Source organism: Protomyctophum bolini (genome assembly GCF_963924005.1).
Source record: "Protomyctophum bolini genome assembly, chromosome: 15".
Taxonomy (NCBI): domain Eukaryota; kingdom Metazoa; phylum Chordata; class Actinopteri; order Myctophiformes; family Myctophidae; genus Protomyctophum; species Protomyctophum bolini.
In genome coordinates this window covers 18,202,270-18,222,423 of record NC_137876.1, presented here as the reverse complement: position 1 = coordinate 18,222,423, position 20,154 = coordinate 18,202,270, and the positions used below count along the sequence as shown (strand labels likewise).

The 20,154-nt window shown below is 45.9% G+C and overlaps 1 protein-coding gene across 1 annotated transcript; it reads left to right on the top strand.

Moving 5' to 3' along the window:
• Window positions 1-15,056: 15,056 nt before the first annotated feature.
• LOC308329385 (E3 ubiquitin-protein ligase TRIM35-like) lies at window positions 15,057-19,244 on the top strand. The gene is made up of 2 exons (XM_080783652.1): window positions 15,057-15,101; window positions 18,021-19,244. The coding sequence occupies exon 2, from the start codon at window positions 18,046-18,048 to the stop codon at window positions 19,201-19,203; it is 1,158 nt and encodes a 385-aa protein (XP_080639778.1). The 5' UTR covers window positions 15,057-15,101; window positions 18,021-18,045; the 3' UTR covers window positions 19,204-19,244.
• The last annotated feature ends 910 nt before the right edge of the window (window positions 19,245-20,154 follow it).

Sequence of the window (20,154 nt, the reverse complement as noted above, 5' to 3'; positions counted from 1 at the left end):
AAGAGAGAAATAATTCACTGCTTGACCATTCATCACGGCACTGCACAAGGAACGCCAGTCTCCACCGCGCTAAAGCATATCGTCCTCTGAGTGGGGCCGGATATGGAACAAAAGACCACTTTCATTAGGGGTTGGGGGTGGGGGTGGGGTAAGGGAGGGGGGGGGGGGGGGTCTTTATTAATACAAAGGGCCCCCGCAATCTTGATTGTCCCTTGTTTGACCTCCTCCTCCTCTCAGGTCATTAAGTGCTATGGGGTGTTGATGAGATGGCCTATACCTGGAGAGGCTATAAGCCCTGCAGGCCCGGGCCTGCAGTGGTGGGAAGTACCTTTTACTTACAGTAAAGTGCTGTACTTAGGTATAATCTTTGAACCAAGGTGTGTGTGTGTGTGTGTGTGTGTGCGTGCGTGCACGCACGGAGAGAGACACAGTTATTTAATGAAACTCAAGATCATAACGTCCTGTCTCGCTATAGTGCTATCACAAACATGTCGCCCATGTGGCGGCCTGTGTAGCCTGCAGGCTATTCCTGTGTGTGTGGCGTGCCGTGCACGGCTGCACGCAGAGCAGAGTCCTGCACGGGTCCAATTTTTGGATGATATAAAAAAAGATTAGCCTGATGAGTCGACCGTCTTGATCCAAGGCTGTTTCAAATATGGTCATCAATCATCAGGCTAATCTTTTATCAACGATCTGATGACTCACCGACAACTTTAAAACTCCTACATTGTGTAGTGGCCATTACTAGAGGTGAAACCCCTTTGGAAACAAAAAACAAGGCCAGAATGTTTACTTCGTTCACACCGATACCAGGCTTTGTGTCGTCGTTTCAAACATATTCCACAGGACCGTTTTTCAGTTTGTTGTTGTGAATTTGTATAGTCGATATCAAAGTCGTACTATGTGTACGTTTTTCAATTATTCAACGAAGGTTGTTCGTTATAGCTAGCTAGGCTACGTTACGTATTTATATATAGCTCAATTTAGAGCACTTGCCTTTCGACCACAAGGTTCATGGGGTCCCAGCCCTGCTTTTCACACATGATCAGATGAATCACATTGCAGCATAATTAAATAAAAAATGAGAAAGAAAACAACGAGAAAAAAAAAAAAGAATGGATCAAAGGACACACATAAACAAAACCGACTTCAAACCATCATGGCATTAATGAAGGCCTATAGCTCTCAGAAGCCACAGCAATCAGACCTTCAAAAGAAAAGCGCCCGCCTACACAAACGCACGTGCGCACGCACACAGCTCATTGAGTGGCATGACTCATATACAGCCACACAGCAGCTTACTGACACACGTTGAATTTCAAAGCGTATAGCAGGGGCAAAGTGAACCGATCTGTGACAGACAGACAGACAGACAGACAGACAGACAGACAGACCGTGTCGCACTGCGACACGTTTTGAGCTTGTAAATCGGCTATTTTTGCTGAAATATGTATATTCATATGTGGCCCTCTCCATCATCAAAGTTGCCCAGTACAGTTCTACTGTATACCACCAGCATTGACCTCAGCGATTGTGTTCCAGCCAGGTCCTCCAAACAGGTGAGAGAATATTAGACTCTCGTATACCTTCTTCATCGTGGCGCACGGTGGCGGGCCTATTCTGCAGGGCATGTAATTTGGCTTTGATATTCTTTCTTACAATCATTTTATTGTACAGAATCTTCAGAAAGTTTCGAAAGGTTTTCAATAGGGGGCTCTGGTGGTTTGAAAAAAGAAAAAAAAGTCCTCTCGTGTCCTAAGATGTGTGACGTTTTCCTCTCCCACTTGCCCAGCGGACGTCGTCCTAAAAGCATGCTTAGGTTGTTTATGGTTATTATGACTACTGAAGGGAGGTGTGCGTCTGATGATTAAGAACACTCACTGTCAGCTGGGCAGTTGCTAATGAGCTCTCTCCGCCGAGCCCGCGGACATATTTAATAATACGCTGGTGTGTTTCCTGTTCGCTCAGATAGCATTCTGAAAGCTCTCCAAACTTTGGAGAAAGCCACTTCACTTCATTTAATTGCTCTGCTACAGTATATTTATTTGCACCCTTATGACAGCCATTTCCTCACCTAACGTACGGAAATGGCGGCGCAGAGAAAGTGTGTGTGTGTGTGTGTGTGTGTGTGTGTGTGTGTGTGTGTGGTCGGGACTGAGTTGAAGTGAATTGATGCCACAACTAGGTCATTAATTTAGGGGTCCACTGCATGCTTGCCAAAGTGAAACTCCAATCACGGAAATACGTTTGAATTGAACGCCGTTCAATCATAACTTTTCGGTTGCAACGCAAACAAAACTCCGGACGGAAAACCCATTGGGATTTAACCAGATTATTAGAAACCAAAAAAGAAAGCTACCTGACATATTGGAAAGCAACAACAAAAAACTAAGCGAAATGGAATGCTAGAGTTTACCAGTAAAAAAGATAATTCAATTGTTATTGAAGAGAGGTTGTGATGTGTCCATGTCCCTGTGGAGTGCTCAGGTATATGGTAAATGGTTTATTTATATAGCGCCTTTATCCAAGGCGCTTTACATAGATTGTGCATTACATTGACCCATTCACACACACACACATTCATACATACACCGATGGCGGCGGAAACCATGGAAGGCATACCAACCAGCACATCAGGAGGAGCAATAAGGGGTTCTGTGTCTTGCTCAAGGACACTTTCGACACTAACTCTGGGGGAGCCCGGGTTCGAACAGGCAACCTTGCGGGTTACCATCCAGCCACTAGTCTCTACCCCTGAGCCACCGCTGCAGCAGACAGGGTATAGTGTGTCCATGATGCCCCTGTGGAGGGCTCGGAGGACGTGTATATGCAGCAGATTGCGGCGTGCGTCATGATGGCCATTCCCCGGCCCGCGAACAGCTGCGAGCGTGCCCGGGGGCGGGGCGGAGGTGATGTTGACCCTCTCCTCTCCTCTCCTCTCCTCTCCTCTCCTCTCCTCTCCTCTCCTCTCCTCGCAACAACTCTCTCCTTGAGTCACAGTTTGTCCTTGTCCTTGTCCTTGTCCCGTCTGTCTGTCTCTCTCTCTATCTCTATCTCTCTCTCTCTCTCTCTCTCTCTCTCTCTCTCTCTCTCTCTCTGTCCCTCTCTTTATATCTCCCTCTGTCTATCTCCTGCACTCTCCATCTCTCTTTCCTCCTTCTTCTCTTTCTCTCCCTCCATCTCTCTCTCTCTCTCTCGATAACGGGCGAGTGCACTTCCTCTCGTCCTCCAGGCATGCGATTGCGCTCAGTGGTTTTTCACATTATTTCCATATTTATTGTGTCTGCTTCATTTGGTCCATGACGATCCAATCCTTCTTTCCACCATTCACCACTTACCGTATACCAGCTGGGTGCCCAAAAGGTATAAATCAAATCACCTTTATTTATGAAGCACCTTTACAATTTACAATTTAGGCATTTAGCAGACGCTCTTAATCCAGAGCGACTTACATTAAGCAAGAACAAAAAAGCATGGGTATACATCACATAAGAACATTTATCATGAAACATGCGTAAACATGCGTAAGCTTTAAAAACAATTTCCATGCATTGTACCAAAGTGCTGTATATACAGACATTTCATTAACACCACAGATCTAGAGAACATAGCAAAAGAAAATCACAGACAATAAAAGCACAATTATAAGCAAACTATAATTTAAAAAAATCAAACAATGTACTGTTTAAAGAAAACAACGTCACGGGCAATCAAATGCTTGGGAGTAAAACAGGGTTTTAAGTCTGGATTTAAAAAACGTCAATGGAGGGGGAGGGTCTGCAACTGAGAAGGCACGGCCACCTCTGAGCCTCAACTTGGTTGTCGGGACATCTAAGCTCAAGGTCTGTGTATTTCACCAGGTCTGTGATGTAGGCAGGGGGCAGGGGCTAGGCCATTCAGAGCTTTATAAACAAGTAAAAGGGGCTTGAAGTGAATTCTGAACTTCACTGGTAACCAGTGGAGGGTGTCACACAGACTTTTGTCATTTATTGTACAGTCTATGTCTTGTATTTCTATGTATTGTTCCCTGGTCTAGTTTTCATGGTTCTATATTTGTTTGCTCCAGCTGTGTCTCATTTTGTAATCAACCCTCATGTGTATATATCAGTCCTGTTCCCCAGTCAGTCCTTGTTGAGTGATTGTATCCTGTCACCTGTTTCAGTCTGTTTTTAGTTGTTCATGTTCACCTGTCTTCTGTATTAAAACACCAATTCATGGTTTCGAACACTACATGCCTGGCTGTCCTGCGTTTGGGTCCTTACCTCACGTACACGTGACAGAGGGAAGCCAGGTGATGTGGTCTCTCTTCTTGGTGCCGGTTAAGAGCCTGGCTGCTGAATTCTGGACTATAGTTGGAGACGGTTTAAGGCTGACTGACTGATACCAGTGAAAAGGGAACTGCAGTAATCTAAACGGGCATCTAAGTTGGGAGTGGAGAGAAATGGTTTTATTTTGGCTATGGAGCAGAGGTGGAAGAAGCTTAATTTCACGACTGCGTTTACCTGTTTGTCGAATTTAAATTCTAGTCAACATTGACTAGAATCAACGAGCACACCCAGGTTTTTTTTGCGTGGGGTTTGACCAGGTGGGACAGGTTGCCTATATACCGATTCACAAAGGGTTTTCCTGGGTGCGGCCATTACTGAGGTGTACCATTAAGCACAGCAGCACTGATTAGCTACACCTGGCCTATATGGAGCACCTGCTCCATGGATTACACCTCAGTAATGGCCGCGCCCAGGGCACCCCTCTGTGAATCGGTCTATAGGTCCGTCTGGATCTGTGCGGCAGAGTCAGGTGGGCCAAATATTATGATTTCCGATTTGCTATCGTTTAACCGCAGACTGCAGTTTTGTGACATCCAGTGTTTAATAGATAGAGAGAGAGAGAGTGTGTAAAATCAGGCATTCCGACACCATCGAGGCCCGCCAACTGTATACATTTAGACAACTATAAAATCGTATGATATTTTAATAGTCGACTAAATTGGACTAAAATATGACAAACTAAATGGAATTCTATTCAAAACCACTGTGACTAAACTTTGTCGTCAACATTAACGCCGTCGGGGACCCAGAGATCAAAAGTAATGGATCAAACTGGGAACTCGTTGACATTAAAAAGCTTGACAATCACTGCACAAGATCATAGACATTTTGGTGGATGAGGCTCAATATGTCCTCTGCGCTCTGCGTGAACAGGCTTTCTGTAGACCGTAGAAACCGTAGAAACATTTCTGTAGACCGTAGAAACCTTTCTGTAGACCGTAGAAACCTTTCTGTAGACCGTAGAAACCTTTCTGTAGACCGTAGAAACCTTTCTGTAGACCGTAGAAACGTAGAAACCTTTCTGTAGACCGTAGAAACCGTAGAAACCTTTCTGTAGACCGTATAAACCTTTCTGTAGACCGTAGAAACCGTAGAAACCTTTCTGTAGACCGTAGAAACCTTTCTGTAGACCGTAGAAACCGTAGAAACCTTTCTGTAGACCGTAGAAACCGTAGAAACCGTAGAAATGTTGGCGCCAGGGGTCGAGGTGGACATTGTTGTCAAAATGTACAAAATGAGTGGACAATAATATTATCAGAAAGAGAAATAGCCCTGAATGACCATAATAACAGGTCTCTAACTCGTGTACATTTGTACACTCTCAGAGTTAAGGGGGTCCTTGCAAATACAATGTTTGAGAACCACTAGTACTATAGTTGGACTCATAATGTGCCATAGTTACATACATATTCTGAAGAAAACCTGGAGACTTGACATTCAGCAATTGGGTCAAAATTAGAAGATTACATTTGCCACGGACAAGTCTTTTCCATGGACACATTTGAACGTGTAAGGACCCCTGGTTGGCGCTGGCACACACAACGCACCTTGGCTTGGATTCAGGCAGGGACGTAGCTGACCATTTGGTTGCACTACTCGAGAGTGCTGCGTTTTACTCATGCAGATCGGCTACTTTTGCTGTTTGTGAGGACACACACACACACACACACACTTAAGTGGTTGAAGTTGAAGTGAAGTGAACCGGCCTGCGTTGCTCGTCATCTCAGACTCCTCTCTCATCCTTCGCCCAGCAGTGGACTGACTGACTGTCATCAGCTGTGATGTGTGTCACCTGAGCACCTCAAGAACAATACGACCCACCGCTCGTTTTTCACCGTCGCCCACTGCCTGCTCGCATCTGTCACTGTCCACACACACGTCGTGCACGGCACGCACACACCTGACACTGCACACACACACACACACACACACACACACACACACACACACACACACTCGTGACACGCACGCACACACACAAAATGCTCTCCACCGTCCAGTGGAGGCTCCTTTGCTCTCCAGCCAAATATTTACCTCATCCGTCTCTCTCTCTCTCTCTCTCTCTCTCTCTCTCTCTCTCTCTCTCTCTCTCTCTCTCTGTCTCTCCACCTCTTGCATCCCTCTGGCCTCGTTCTCTGTCCTTGTCACCTCACACCGCCCTCCACCTCCTGTCCCTCAACTACCATTCTATTCATAGTGGTAATCGTGTGTGTGTGTGTGTGTGTGTGTGTGTGTGTGTGTGTGTGTGTGTGTGTGTGTGTGTGTGTGTGTGTGTGTGTGCGTGCGTGCGTGCGCACATCACGCTCGTCTGTGCGTGTGTGCGCACATCAAAGCTGTGAACAGTGTGGTGTGCTGTATCAACATGCAGCAGGCAGGCCTGTGTCAAATCGTCTAGCAGGAATAACCGGCATGAGGGAGAGAGATAGACAGACAGACAAACGGTGATTGTGAAGGCAGTAGACAGACAGCGTATTGTTAATCTACACAGCCAGTGTTGAAGGCAGTCCACAGTGTTTTCTCCTGTTGTTATATATAATCTACACCGTCAGTGTTGTTACACAGGTGACCCCACAGTCAACCAATGCAGTATAATTAAAGGCCTTTGTGTACCTGCCTCAGAGCTGCACATGCACTCACTCCCTCTCCAGGAAGGGCGAGATCATTTTGCGACAAACGACCTACGTCGCGACCTATAAGCCATAGGTCCGCGACCTACAGTATGGTCTATAGTACTGTATAGACATATAGGTCTATACTGTAGTCTGAAGACTCACCTCTTCAGACTACAGCACTAGCCTTGATTACCTTACAGGCTTATGGAGAATAGAATTTTAGCATTCCTATGTAGACCGATGCCAGGTCAGTATTGACATGGCATCCTATAGTGTTTATTTTAGTTGCTATTTCTATTTAGTTTCAATCTACAGATTATTGATTTTCTTTGGCTATTCTATACATGATAGGTTCTTGGTTCATGTAAGAGTTGCCAAGCGGTCAAGGCTCCAAGAATAGACGCAGTCCAAGAATGTACATATTTTGTTGTATTTATTTACCTCCAAAACTGAACTGAACGGCACATGACCGATTGTCACAGCCCGGGTCTGAGGCAAAACAAAATACTGCAAAAATAATACTGGCCACAATACACTTTCAAAAACCAAAAGTAATAAATGAACACTTGATAACTAACAAAGACAAAAACAACAAACCAAGAACTAAAGACACTGAAAACAGGCTATGCCTTCCCTGAAGACCCTGGCAGCTCTCCCTTGGTGTTGTCTCTTTGCTGTCTCAAGCCAACTGAGCAATCTCCCCTCAACATTTCCAGCCTCCCTTATATACCAGGTGAGACCCACCCACAATGATTAGTAATTGGACCATCTACTCAAACAAGGTAAAACACAACCCATGAGATAGACTAACTATATACAATTACACATTTCCTTAACAGACTCCGAATGTATTTCAAGGCATCAAATAAATCACAAAACAATTACAATAGAATTAGGCAACACAGATAAGGGTATATTATGATGCTACACATAGCCACACCTCCAAGGAGCTTGATGACCGTCAATTAATGGAAGCAGCTGTGCAGTGTGTGTTTGTCATGATCAGTCTTCTAGTGTCTATAGGGCACGGGTTGCCCCGTGACAGTTTATTTATGATCCTAGTGTATTTCTAGCATGCATTCTTGAGCAGGAGTGCGAGAGAACGCTGGGAAGCGATAGAGAGTAGAGAGAAAAAGAGACATACTGACAGACAGCATGTATAGATATCATATTATATGATCAGCGATAGATAGAGAGAGAGAGAGAGAGAGAGAGAGAGAGACATACTGAAAGACAGCATGAGCAGCACGTCATATGCTGGGACGGTGCATACGCATCAAAGGTGCTGGGACGGTGCATACGCATCAAAAGTGCTGGGACGGTGCATACGCATCAAAAGTGGCGCAAAGTAACCACTGCATACCGCTAATCAACTTACAAATTACATATACATAAGCATATCCTTTAATCCACCCGACACTGATCGACATATACGTCACCATCCGAAGGCATTGGGTCCTTTAATCCACATCTTTATTACGTCATCACTGCGAGCTATAGTTATACCAGTTATACCCTGACGTCATAGGCTGGGACAGTACATATACTGTATGCATCAAAAGTGGCGCAAAGTAAACACAGTATACCGCTAATCAACTTACAAATTACGTATACATACACAGCATTTAGTATTAATAGCACTATAGTCCAATATTAAGTACATTTAAAGCAATTGACAATTTAAAATTAAAAAAATAATTATACTGTATACGTGATAACATATTGTATTTCAGTTTATATACCTTTTTTTCATCGGATATCAATTAGTTATTTTTCTTTGAGAAACTAAAAAGGGATTCAGAATAATTCTAAATCGATAAAACTGTATTTCTTTTATAGATAGAAACTTGTACCATACTTCATAATACTACTTTTTACATGCATAAAGTAGGTATAGGTAGCAAATAGCTAAACCTAATAGTTCAACATTTCAAACGTTCCTTCACAGAGAAGCTGAGATTTGACACTTTGTAGCGGTCGACGGTCGACTTGCGCGCTCTGCTTGCGCACTAGTAGGCCATTTATGGCCTACACTAGTGTGCAACAAGCAAGTATGCACTCGACAGAGTGCAGTTCTAGTTCATTCTGTGATTAAATATGAACAAACGGATAGCAAATATGAGCGGGAGTAGAGTGGACGGTAGAACAGCAGGATGGGAAGACCGTGAGGTTCCCAGGTTCGAACACGGGCTCCCCCCAGAGTTAGTGTTGAACGCTGAACCCCTAATTGCTCCGGATGTGCAGGTTGTTTGCCTTGCATGGTTTGCTTTGGCTAAAAGCGCTATAAATGCACCACTTGCCATTTACAATAGGACTTGGAATCTATGGTCATTATAATGAAAGGTAACATGACATCAATGTTTTTTCAATACAGCCAATTTTTCCTATACACTTGCTTCATAATTTACATTAAGTAATTAGTCCCTTCTTTTTTTTATCAACCAACATTTCTCATTCTCATTGTCTCTTCCTCTCTCTCTCTCTCTCTCTCTCTCTCTCTGACACACACACACAGATGCGCTTGCGGCAGAAATAATTGAAAGGGTTCTGTATTTGTCAGTGAACGACACACTGGGGGACTGTCTGTAAGACACAGAATAATACCATATAGATTGACCGTCATTTCTGTCAACAGTCAGCGTCACTCAAACTGATGGTCTGACAGCCGGTGACCACCGTGCGCGTCCACGTGACAGACACACACACACACACACACACACACACACACACACACACACACACACACACACACACATCACGCACGCACCCGTTCACACACGCACGCACGCATGCACCAGTGTTGTTTTTGGCAGCAGATTTTAGTTTTAGTCATAGTCTCTTGAATAGGTTTCATTTAGTTTTAGTCACATTTTAGTCACCTGGAATGTTTTAGTGTTGGTCTAGTTTTAGTCGACTATAATAAAACAAGATTTTAGTTGACTAAATCTACAGTTGATTTAGTCGTATGTATTTTGGTGGGTCGTCGTAATGACTGTTTATACACATGTGTTGTATATTAAAATACCATACAGGAGAGTAAATGTGCACGGCAGACAGACAACGAGATGATGTTCCTTGGTGTTTATTTCAGAGTACACAGCACAGCAAACACAGCATAGGTCCGACGGCCTCATGCCGTCGGGGAGCATACCCAGTTACATGGTAGAGAGTTGGGGAACAACCGGCCCAGACCTTTCTTTGTCTGGCATTATATCTATCATGGGTTCATGTGTTCATATGGCTCTCGGCCTATCAGGATAGTCCATGATCTGACCACTGCCTTGGGTCTCAACCCCTAACAATGACCCCAGTTATTTATTACCCATGGGCCTTTGTCTTGGCTTGCCTTTCTGTTCTGTGCCCAACCCTGATCATGTTTCACTATTACCAGGACTTATGTATCCATCTCCATGTGCATGCGTGTATGTGCACATGACATTTAGTGATGTCCAGGCATCATTAGCTGGTCTGTGTCTTACAAATTATACCACATTCCCCCCTTTCAACAGACTTAGTCTGTTGAATACAAAATGTATAGTCCATATTCATAACTGTTGCTTATACCCCCCTTGACCCTCAGCTGGATACTACAGATTCAAGACACCACAAATAACAGCATTACAGTATAAGAAGTTCCCCAACATGGTTTTCAAACAGACATTCAAGATTACTTGCCATAAATGATTTTCATTACAGTGGGTAGATATACAATTTCGGATCAGTGGAGAATTCTCTTTGTGTTACTTCAAACTCTTATGGCTAAAATCGCAGTTTAAGCCCTAGAGAACCACAAAGAGTAAAACCAAACTCTCTTTAAACACTGTAAACTTTCGGCTGCCAATTGCCTCGTAATTTAATCACTATTCTGACAAATAAGTAATCTCAAACAATGAATAATGGAAATGAGTAGTACAGTTAACTGACATTTAAACAAGACATGCCGCTTGCAGCTCCATTGTTACAAGAGCACTTTTTGATATACAATAACCTACATGTTTTACCACTAAACTCTGCTATTCCAATGCCAGTACATAGTAAATAGACACAATATCAGAATACCCTGAGTCACTTCCTCGGACTCATCCTGACCATAACCACCCGCGGTGATTCCATTAACCACCCGTGGTGATTCCATAAAAGATAAAAAGAAATAACATTGAACGCCAGAGTTTAACTATAATAACACATATCTCTTGATATCTCTAGGAAAACACCTCATTGACTCATAATTAGGCTACTTATGACTCAATTTATCTAATTATACGACAAACATACCAACATGAGGCCTATTAATTCATGTTGAAAACAAACGCAACGCACAATTTGTAATCAGAGTGAAGGAATTGTCCCTCTTCGCCTCTGATATGACAAAGGAAACTTCTTCTGTATGCCGCTCTTTAGTTGCCTTGAAATGTCCGTTCAGCTGGACAGGACAAGTTGAGAAAAAGTTCACTGCTGTCTGCCGCTGTCGTCGTCATCATCTCTTCTCTCCCCCCTCCCAACTCTGAAACAACAGAGCTGGGAACACTCGCGAAGAGAAAAGGAAAGGCTGGAACGTCTTCATCACAGACCCCTTGATCAGGTCCACGAAGGCACTCAGCTTAGGTCGGTCAATCGGCCATGGATGATGGAAAGCCCCGCCGCGCCGTGCTGCATCTCCCTGCTCGCCGCCCGCGACCGCTGTCCTCACGCCGGCGTGATGTTGGCTCGCTCGCAGGCCGCTCCACCGTCCACCCATCTGGCGGCTGGCCTCGGTCCCCGCTGCGCAACACTCCTCATCGCGGTGGTCGTCGTCATCATCCCCGCTGCGTAGACAAGCTCACGGTCGGGTCCGCTGGAAATGTCTTCGTCGCCGTCCACAAAAACTCCCCGTTTTCGAATTAGACTGAATAATTAGACTGAATAAAAAAACCGCTGGTTCTGCTCCTAACTGGCCCAAAAAGACACCATGAAGGTCGGGTTTCGGCACCATCTGTTGTATATTAAAATACCATACAGGAGAGTAAATGTGCACGGCAGACAGACAACGAGATGATGTTCCTTGGTGTTTATTTCAGAGTACACAGCACAGCAAACACAGCATAGGTCCGACGGCCTCATGCCGTCGGGGAGCATACCCAGTTACATGGTAGAGAGTTGGGGAACAACCGGCCCAGACCTTTCTTTGTCTGGCATTATATCTATCATGGGTTCATGTGTTCATATGGCTCTCGGCCTATCAGGATAGTCCATGATCTGACCACTGCCTTGGGTCTCAACCCCTAACAATGACCCCAGTTATTTATTACCCATGGGCCTTTGTCTTGGCTTGCCTTTCTGTTCTGTGCCCAACCCTGATCATGTTTCACTATTACCAGGACTTATGTATCCATCTCCATGTGCATGCGTGTATGTGCACATGACATTTAGTGATGTCCAGGCATCATTAGCTGGTCTGTGTCTTACAAATTATACCACACATGCAAGTGTAAAATGACTTATACTGATATCTTGTCCACTAGTCCCTCCCTAACATTTTAGTCTAGTTTTTATTTGTTGACGAAATTGACAGTAGTCTTAGTTTTAGTCATCATTTTCCATTTAGTTTTCATCAGTGGAAAACATAGTCGACGAACATTTTTCGTCTTAGTTTTAGTCGACGAAATCAACACTGGCATGCACACACACGCACGAACACACGTACACACGCAAATGCAAATGCCGATGTGTGCAAGAGATTGTGAGCAGCTGAAGGTTTGAATCATTGAAGTGACCGCTAGCTGTTACATGCTCCCTCCTCCGCGTCATCAGTGCCCATATACCCAAGGTGGGATTGGCGAAAAAACATGCAGTAATCCTGGTCTCTATAAAACTGCCTCCCCCTGGCCAGCCGGGGCGCCTGATGGAGGGGAAAGGAGCTGGTCGGAATAACGTGTTCCCTCCACGTGCTACGTCCGGCCGGGGAAACTACCCCCCCCCTGTCAGGTGAAAAGAAGCAGCTTGGACTCCTCATGCATATAAAGGAAGCATGAGGTCAGTCCGTTGCCCCCCCTCAGGCTGGCAGAGGAAGCAATGATTACACTAGATAATTGACACTGGGTGAAGAAATGGGTTGCAAAATCGTGGGATAAAAATGATAGAAAAACAAATTGAAAACAGGTTTAACGAGACATGGTATCATTTATTGCCTTAATCGCATTAGGAATGAAGGATTTTTTGAGAGAGAGAGAGAGAGAGAGAGAGAGAGAGAGAGAGAGAGAGAGAGAGAGAGAGAGAGAGCAAAGCGCGTTATGACATGATCTGAGATGTCACAAGTCATATTATGTTCCACACCAGATCCGTGCTGTGTGTCAGGGAGGGGAATCATACCGACACAGAACATCTGAAGGCGTTTGGCCCGAGACCCAAACTACAGAGATAGCAGATGACCTTGCAAAACAAATCTATCAACCCTGGATGGCACCCTCCCCTCCAGACAGACAGGCAGGCAGGCAAGCAGACAGGCAGGCAGGCAGGCAGGCAGGCAGGCAGGCAGGCAGGCAGGCAGGCAGGCAGGCAGGCAGGCAGGCAGGCAGGCAGGCAGGCAGGCAGGCAGGCAGGCAGGCAGGCAGGCAGGCAGGCAGGCAGACAGGCAGGCAGACAGGCGGGCGGGCAGACGGATCTCTTGTCCACTATAGTCCCTTCCTATAACATTTTAGTCTAGTTTTTATTTGTTGACGGAATTGTCAACATATTTAGTAGTCTTAGTTTTAGTCATCTGTTGGCTTAGTTTTCATCTTGTTTTTATCCAGTTTTCCTCAGTGTAAAACGATGATCGACGGACATTTTTCGTGGTAGTTTTTTAGTCAACGGTCGCATTCAGGCCCCTGCATGCTTCCTCAGTGGGACGAGAGACTATGGTGGTCCATTCAATGGAGAGAGAGAGAGACTATAGTGGTCCATTCAATGGAGAGAGAGAGACTATAGTGGTCAATTCAATGGAGAGAGAGAGACTATAGTGGTCAATTCAATGGAGAGAGAGAGAGAGAGAGAGAGAGAGAGAGAGAGACTATAGTGGTCCATTCAATGGAGAGAGAGAGAGAGAGAGAGAGAGAGAGAGAGAGAGAGAGAGAGAGAGAGAGACACACATAGTGGTCCATTCAATGGAGAGAGAGAGAGAGAGAGAGAGAGAGAGAGAGAGAGAGAGAGAGAGACTATAGTGGTGCATTCAATGGAGAGAGAGAGAGACTATAGTGGTCCATTCAATGGAGAGAGAGAGAGAGAGAGAGAGAGAGAGAGAGAGAGAGAGAGAGACTATAGTGGTCCATAGACAGAGCAGGAATAATGTGAACAGGAGAGCGAGAGAAAGCTGAGAAGCGATCGAGAGAGACTCAGGCTCTCAGGCTCACAGTGCGTTTTAACAGCGGGCGAGCATCGGCCGACACATCGCCGTTATCGCCCGAATAAGATTAATTATTTTCATCTCTTCGGGTGGCGTTGTGCCGCCCACGCTTCGACCATCGCCTGTTATCGCCGGTATAGTCGCTGCATGGGGGTCCCATAGACAAATAATGCACTTCAGGAAAATGTGTCTGGCTGTCGCCCCGCTATATATAAAACGTATACGGTCACAGTAGCTACGATACAAAATACATTTCCAGAAAAATAAGCGGAAAATATCTTTCTTCATTATTTTCTTTTAATATTCTCCTCTCATTCCGTTTTCAATGCAGTTTTTTCTTGAGGGGTGCAGCTATAGCCCCTCCTATATTCAGCTATAGTGTAGACTTTCCACTTACACAAACATTAACTTAGTTCCCATTGACAATGAATGGAGGATTTACGTCACGATATGTAGTCGAGCAAATCGGCTATTTATGAATCCATGCACCTACACAACTAGAGGATACGTTTTCTTTTTAGAAGATAAAGCGGCACTGTGTGTGTGTGTGTGTGTGTGTGTGTGTGTGTGTGTGTGTGTGTGTGTGTGTGTGCATGCGTGCGTGCACCTACATTCCTGCCTCTTATTGGTCACAGAGACACAGAAACAATCTGGGAGGAGATATGTTGTTGTTATAGTCAATGAATAGAGAGAGCGTTGTGATCATCTGCAGCACACACACAGAGAGAGAGAGAGAGAGAGAGAGAGAGAGAGAGAGAGAGAGACAGAGACTGTTTGTTTGAAACAACCTTCACTGCAGAGGTAAGAACATAAAAAGCAAAAATGATAATAATAACGACAATGCAGCAGCATAAAATACAAATATAGTGATGCAAAATTGAAAATTGTAATTGCCAATACTGCTACTATACAAATACTGCTATTGCTATAGTTATACTGAGACTATACTGATAATAATGCAACAAAAGTATTACTACGGTGTGTTGTTTAAGCGTGTGCGTGTGTGTGTGTGTGTGTGTGTGTGTGTGTGTGTGTGTGTGTGTGTGTGTGTGTGTGTGTGTGCGTGAATGTGTGCGTGTGCGTGTGTGTGTGTGCGTGCGTGCGTGCGTGCGTGCGACCATAGCAACCATGTGTTGTTATAAGACAACATGTGGTGGATGTGAGGCCCGGCCTACACACAATGACACATTGTGTGTGTGTGTGTGTGTGTGTGTGTACACTACACTTACACACATCTGCATTCCAACAAGGATACGTATTTAGACTCTTAATGATTGATTCCTTCAGGGGACGTGTGTGTGTGTGTGTGTGTGTCAATGACATCACCATCAAGACATGCTGAGACAACGTGTTGATTTGACATTAAGTAGTCTTGCCGAGCCATGAGGCCCGTATAAGGCAGGAGCCTGTTTCTGTAGCGTGAGGCAGCTTGACGACACAAGTACACCCCCTGGACATGACGCTATAGCATGTCGCAGGGACTTAATTACCCCAAGTCAACCCTTGATGCTGAGTGCCAAGCAGGGAGGGCACTGGGTCCACATTTTTGAGTGGTGCAACCACTCCAAGGAACAGCAATGTCCGTGTTCACCATGTGGCCATGAGCACCAGTATATGACTATGAGTACCAGTAGGGGCGCTGTTGTGGCAGAAACACAAAGGATATAGTATTAGTGCTGCACTGTTGCCTGCTAATGAGAGAGAGAGAGAGAGAGAGAGAGAGAGAGAGAGAGAGAGAGAGGAGGGGAGGGGGGGGTGGAGAGAGGGGAGTTGCACCACTCAGTTCACACGGGTGTGATTATTTCTTCTTTGGTATGACCCATGCAGGGATCGAACCCCGACCTCCCAGTCTCAGTGGGGACACTCTTAACCCACTGGTTGGTTTGTCATTATGTAACCAACAGAGTTCACAGATTGTAGTGTTGTAGTTCTCAAGACATGGTCTCGTCTCGAGACCGGTCTCGAGACCAAATTTTCGTGGTCTCGGTCTTGTCTCGGTCTCGCGCTTCTCGCCTTTTTTTGTCTTGTGGTCTCGTCTCGGTCTCGCCTCTCATTTGTCTTGGTCTTGTCTCGGTCTCGGACTTATTGTCTCGGGTCTCTTCCCCCACCGAGACCACTCGAGACGAGATGCAAAACGTTCTATTATATCAACCCGATCGCAAGGACTGAGAGAGTGAGAGGAGACCATTCACATTAATTAATTAAAGACAGCTGTTAAGGGGAACAGCGCTGCATGACGTTCATACAGGTCCAAAGAAGAGCACATGTTGATGTTATTATGATCATTCTATCATGAAATTATATCAGTCTCAGGCAATGGGCATAAATAAATAAAGTGTCGGCCGGGAGGCGGAGAGTTACGCACGGCAATACGCATGCAGCGCCCGGCATAGGCTACAGCCTGGCATTTACATTTCAATATATTCTACCAACAGTGCAAGACTGCAAGCTTTCCGGGGTTTTTTAATAATGTGTGTTGTGTTGTAACTTGTAACTTGTAGCCTGTAGTCGTTTTAATAAACGAGGTTGAGCGGTGATCTGAATACTGATCTGAAAATAGCCAATCTACAACTCACAACGCGTTGCACTGCAGCGCGACCGCGACATATGTATGAACTATGAAGCATCGCCTCGGTTTAGTTTCATCATGAGAAGAGTAAAGAACCACCACCTACCTGACGTTACATCTATACCTAAAGTAAAATCCATCCATCGTCCACCTTATGTGATCATGTCTTGTCAGGGCCAGGCTATAATAAAAACGATCATGTGCAAATCCTTTGTTGTATAACGTGCATGCATGCCTCATTGACATTGTTGGTTCACTACCGATTTATTTACTAAAAGGCTCAAACAGCAGCAACCAAAACCAACTAATAAACTATTGTTTTAATTTGAAGGTGAGCCATACGCCCATAGCCATTAATCTGAAAGGTTTTGGTCGGAAACTGTCAAACTGACAGTGACGGACAGTGTGACAGGTGAGGTCACAGTTCACAGGTTAATTCAGTGCATGCGCAATGCACATGGTTTAATTTGGGGGAAGTGTTTCAGATCAAGATTGTTATCTGTACCTAATAATATACTACCTATCAAATAAGAGGGAAAAATAGTCTTGGTCTTGACTCGGTCTCGCCTCGCGGCAGTCTTGGTCTCGGTCTCGACCCTCCTAGGTCTTGGTCTTGGTCTCTGCCCCCTAGGCTCGCATCGGTCTTGGTCTTGGTCTTGGTCTCGACCCTCCAGGTCTTGGTCTTGTCTCGGCCCCCTAGGCTAGCAGCGGTCTTGGTCTTGGTCTCGGTCTCGACCCTCCTAGGTCTTGGTCTTGGTCTTGGTCTCGGCCCCATAGGCTCGCATCGGTATTGGTCTTGGTCTTGGTCTCGACCCTCCTAGGTCTTGGTCTTGTCTTGGTCTCGCTTTAGGTGGTCTCGACTACAACACTAACAGATTGTAAACACAGTGATACAAACACAGCTCCTCTCTCTCTCTCTCTCTCTCTCTCTCTCTCTCTAACCATTGTAATAATCACTAGTCACATAATCAATACTGTAAGCCTACGTAGTGCCATAGCATTGCTTCTAATAATATGTATAATGTATTCTTGTAGTATCCCTGCTGCAGGTGAACATAAAAAATGATATATCGTTCTTTATACAGTACATATCATGTTTAACGTGTATATCGTGAATAACAATGCCATTGTTGTCGTTTCCGCTGCAACAGACCCGGAGGAGAACATCGCAGAGTAATGGCCAAAAACAAAATGGCCCCCCGTTTGCCCGGTCAGGAAGAGGTGGACCGGCAGCCCTGTCAGTCATGCCGCCTGCACGTCGTGGTCAAACACAACGTTCACAGCTACTGCCGAGACTGTCTGCAGGAATGGTGGACGGAGAAGCCGGCCGACGAATGTCCCGTCTGCAGAACGAGCTCCGCCGCCATGATGAGGGACCGGCGGCCCGCGAGCGGTCCGGGACTGAAGAAGCTCTGCGAGAAGCTCTCGGAGGAGAAATGTCCGAGCGTCTCGCCGGGGAGCTCGCAGGACGCCTGCGCTGAGCGGGCGTCACTCACGTCGCGTCGGGAATCAGAAAGACACGCCGGCGGACGCTCCTTCGGTCCTGCGGACGACGAAGCGTCGCCGAACCGCAAACGGGAAACCCGGGAAGCGTCACTGGAGCCTCTCAAGGAGAAACTGGGCGTCTTTGAGGAAGTTAAAATGAACTACGTCCGGGCAGAAAACCGGATGGAGGCTCAGGCGCGTGGCACGGAGGCACAGATTAGGAACCAATTTAAGAACCTCCGTCGGTTCCTGCTCGACGAAGAGGAGGCCAGGGTGGCCTCGCTGAGGCAGGAAGAGGCTCAGAAGAGTCGGGAGATAAAGCAGACGCTCGAGAGTCTGAGCAGGGAGACGGAGGCGCTCTCCGACGCCATCCGAGACGCCGAGGGCCGACCGAGAGCCGACGACAACCACCGCGTGTCGCTTCTGCAGAGTTGCGAGGCCGCGGCGGGGAGAGTCCAGCTCGCCCTGCAGCAGCAGCACGAGCCACGACACCTGCTGATAGACGAGACCAGACACCTGTCCAACCTGGCCTTCGGAGTGTGGGAGAAGATGAGGGAGATGGTCACCTACACTCCTGTGACCCTGCAGGAGCCCGCAGGCACCGCCCAGCCGCCTGCAGGACTCATCCTCTCTGACGACCTGACCGCCGCGAGACATGACGCCGAGCTGCAGGAGCAGCGGATTCCCGAGAACGCGGAGAGATCGGATGCATTGCGGCCCGCCGTTCTGCAGAGCTCTGAGAACCATGATGAGAGTTATCACCGGAGGTCGTCCTCCGGGACTCCTAGTGCACTGGTTCTCAAAGTGCGGTCCGGGGCCCACCAGGGGTCCTTGAGGGTCCCCACCTGAATGATAGCTTGGAACCAAATGCACCCTTATGGGTCTGTAACTCTGAGAGTGTACAAATGGAACCAAATGGACCCTAACAAGTCCATTTGGTTCCATTTGTACACTCTCAGAGTTAAATTAACATTGTTGCTATACAATTTAAATTGGGGTCACATAGAAATGCCATTTAATGGAGGCTCTGTAGCCTAATTCATGTCAAACTGGGGTCCTTGAAATTACACGGGTTGAGAATCACTGCTAGCGCCATGAATATTTTGATTATTATGATACTAAATATTTTCATAGTTTGTTGGAGAGTTTAACGGGAGTTTCCTGTAATATACACATCCGTATTCCATGCTTTTTGCGCAGTGTATATTCAGCTATTGTGTGGATTTTTGTCCTAGTATACACAATCATTAAATGCCATTGACAATGAATGGAGAATTTACGTCATATGTGTCTGAGCAAATCGACATGCTACGTCATGATGATTTGCGATGATGAGAGTGCCCCTGACTTCACACGGTGTGTGTGTGTGTGTGTGTGTGTGTGTGTGTGCGTGTAGTACATTTTTAGTAGTGTAGTACATTTTTAATTCCAGACTTACTTTTAACAGAGGTATTGATTAGTTAAAGTAAAGAAATTGAGTATTGTTTCCACCACTGGATTCTTCTCCACAGTGAAGAATCAATGTGGTCTTAGCCGGGGAGCCACAGGCCCAATGTGGTCTTAGCCGGGGAGCCACAGGCCCAAAAGGCCCAATGTGGTCTTAGCCGGGGAGCCACAGGCCCCAATGTGGTCTTAGCCGGTCATTAAGGTCCACAGAATGAGAGCTCTGCCGGAAAGTTATGGTCATTTTTGTATACCACATGGTACCAATATGAGGCAAACGTTTCCAAATGGTAGCATGTGACATGTCAAACTAGGGGGTTTTCATGAATCTGAATCCATTCCAAGCATTTGCCCAAA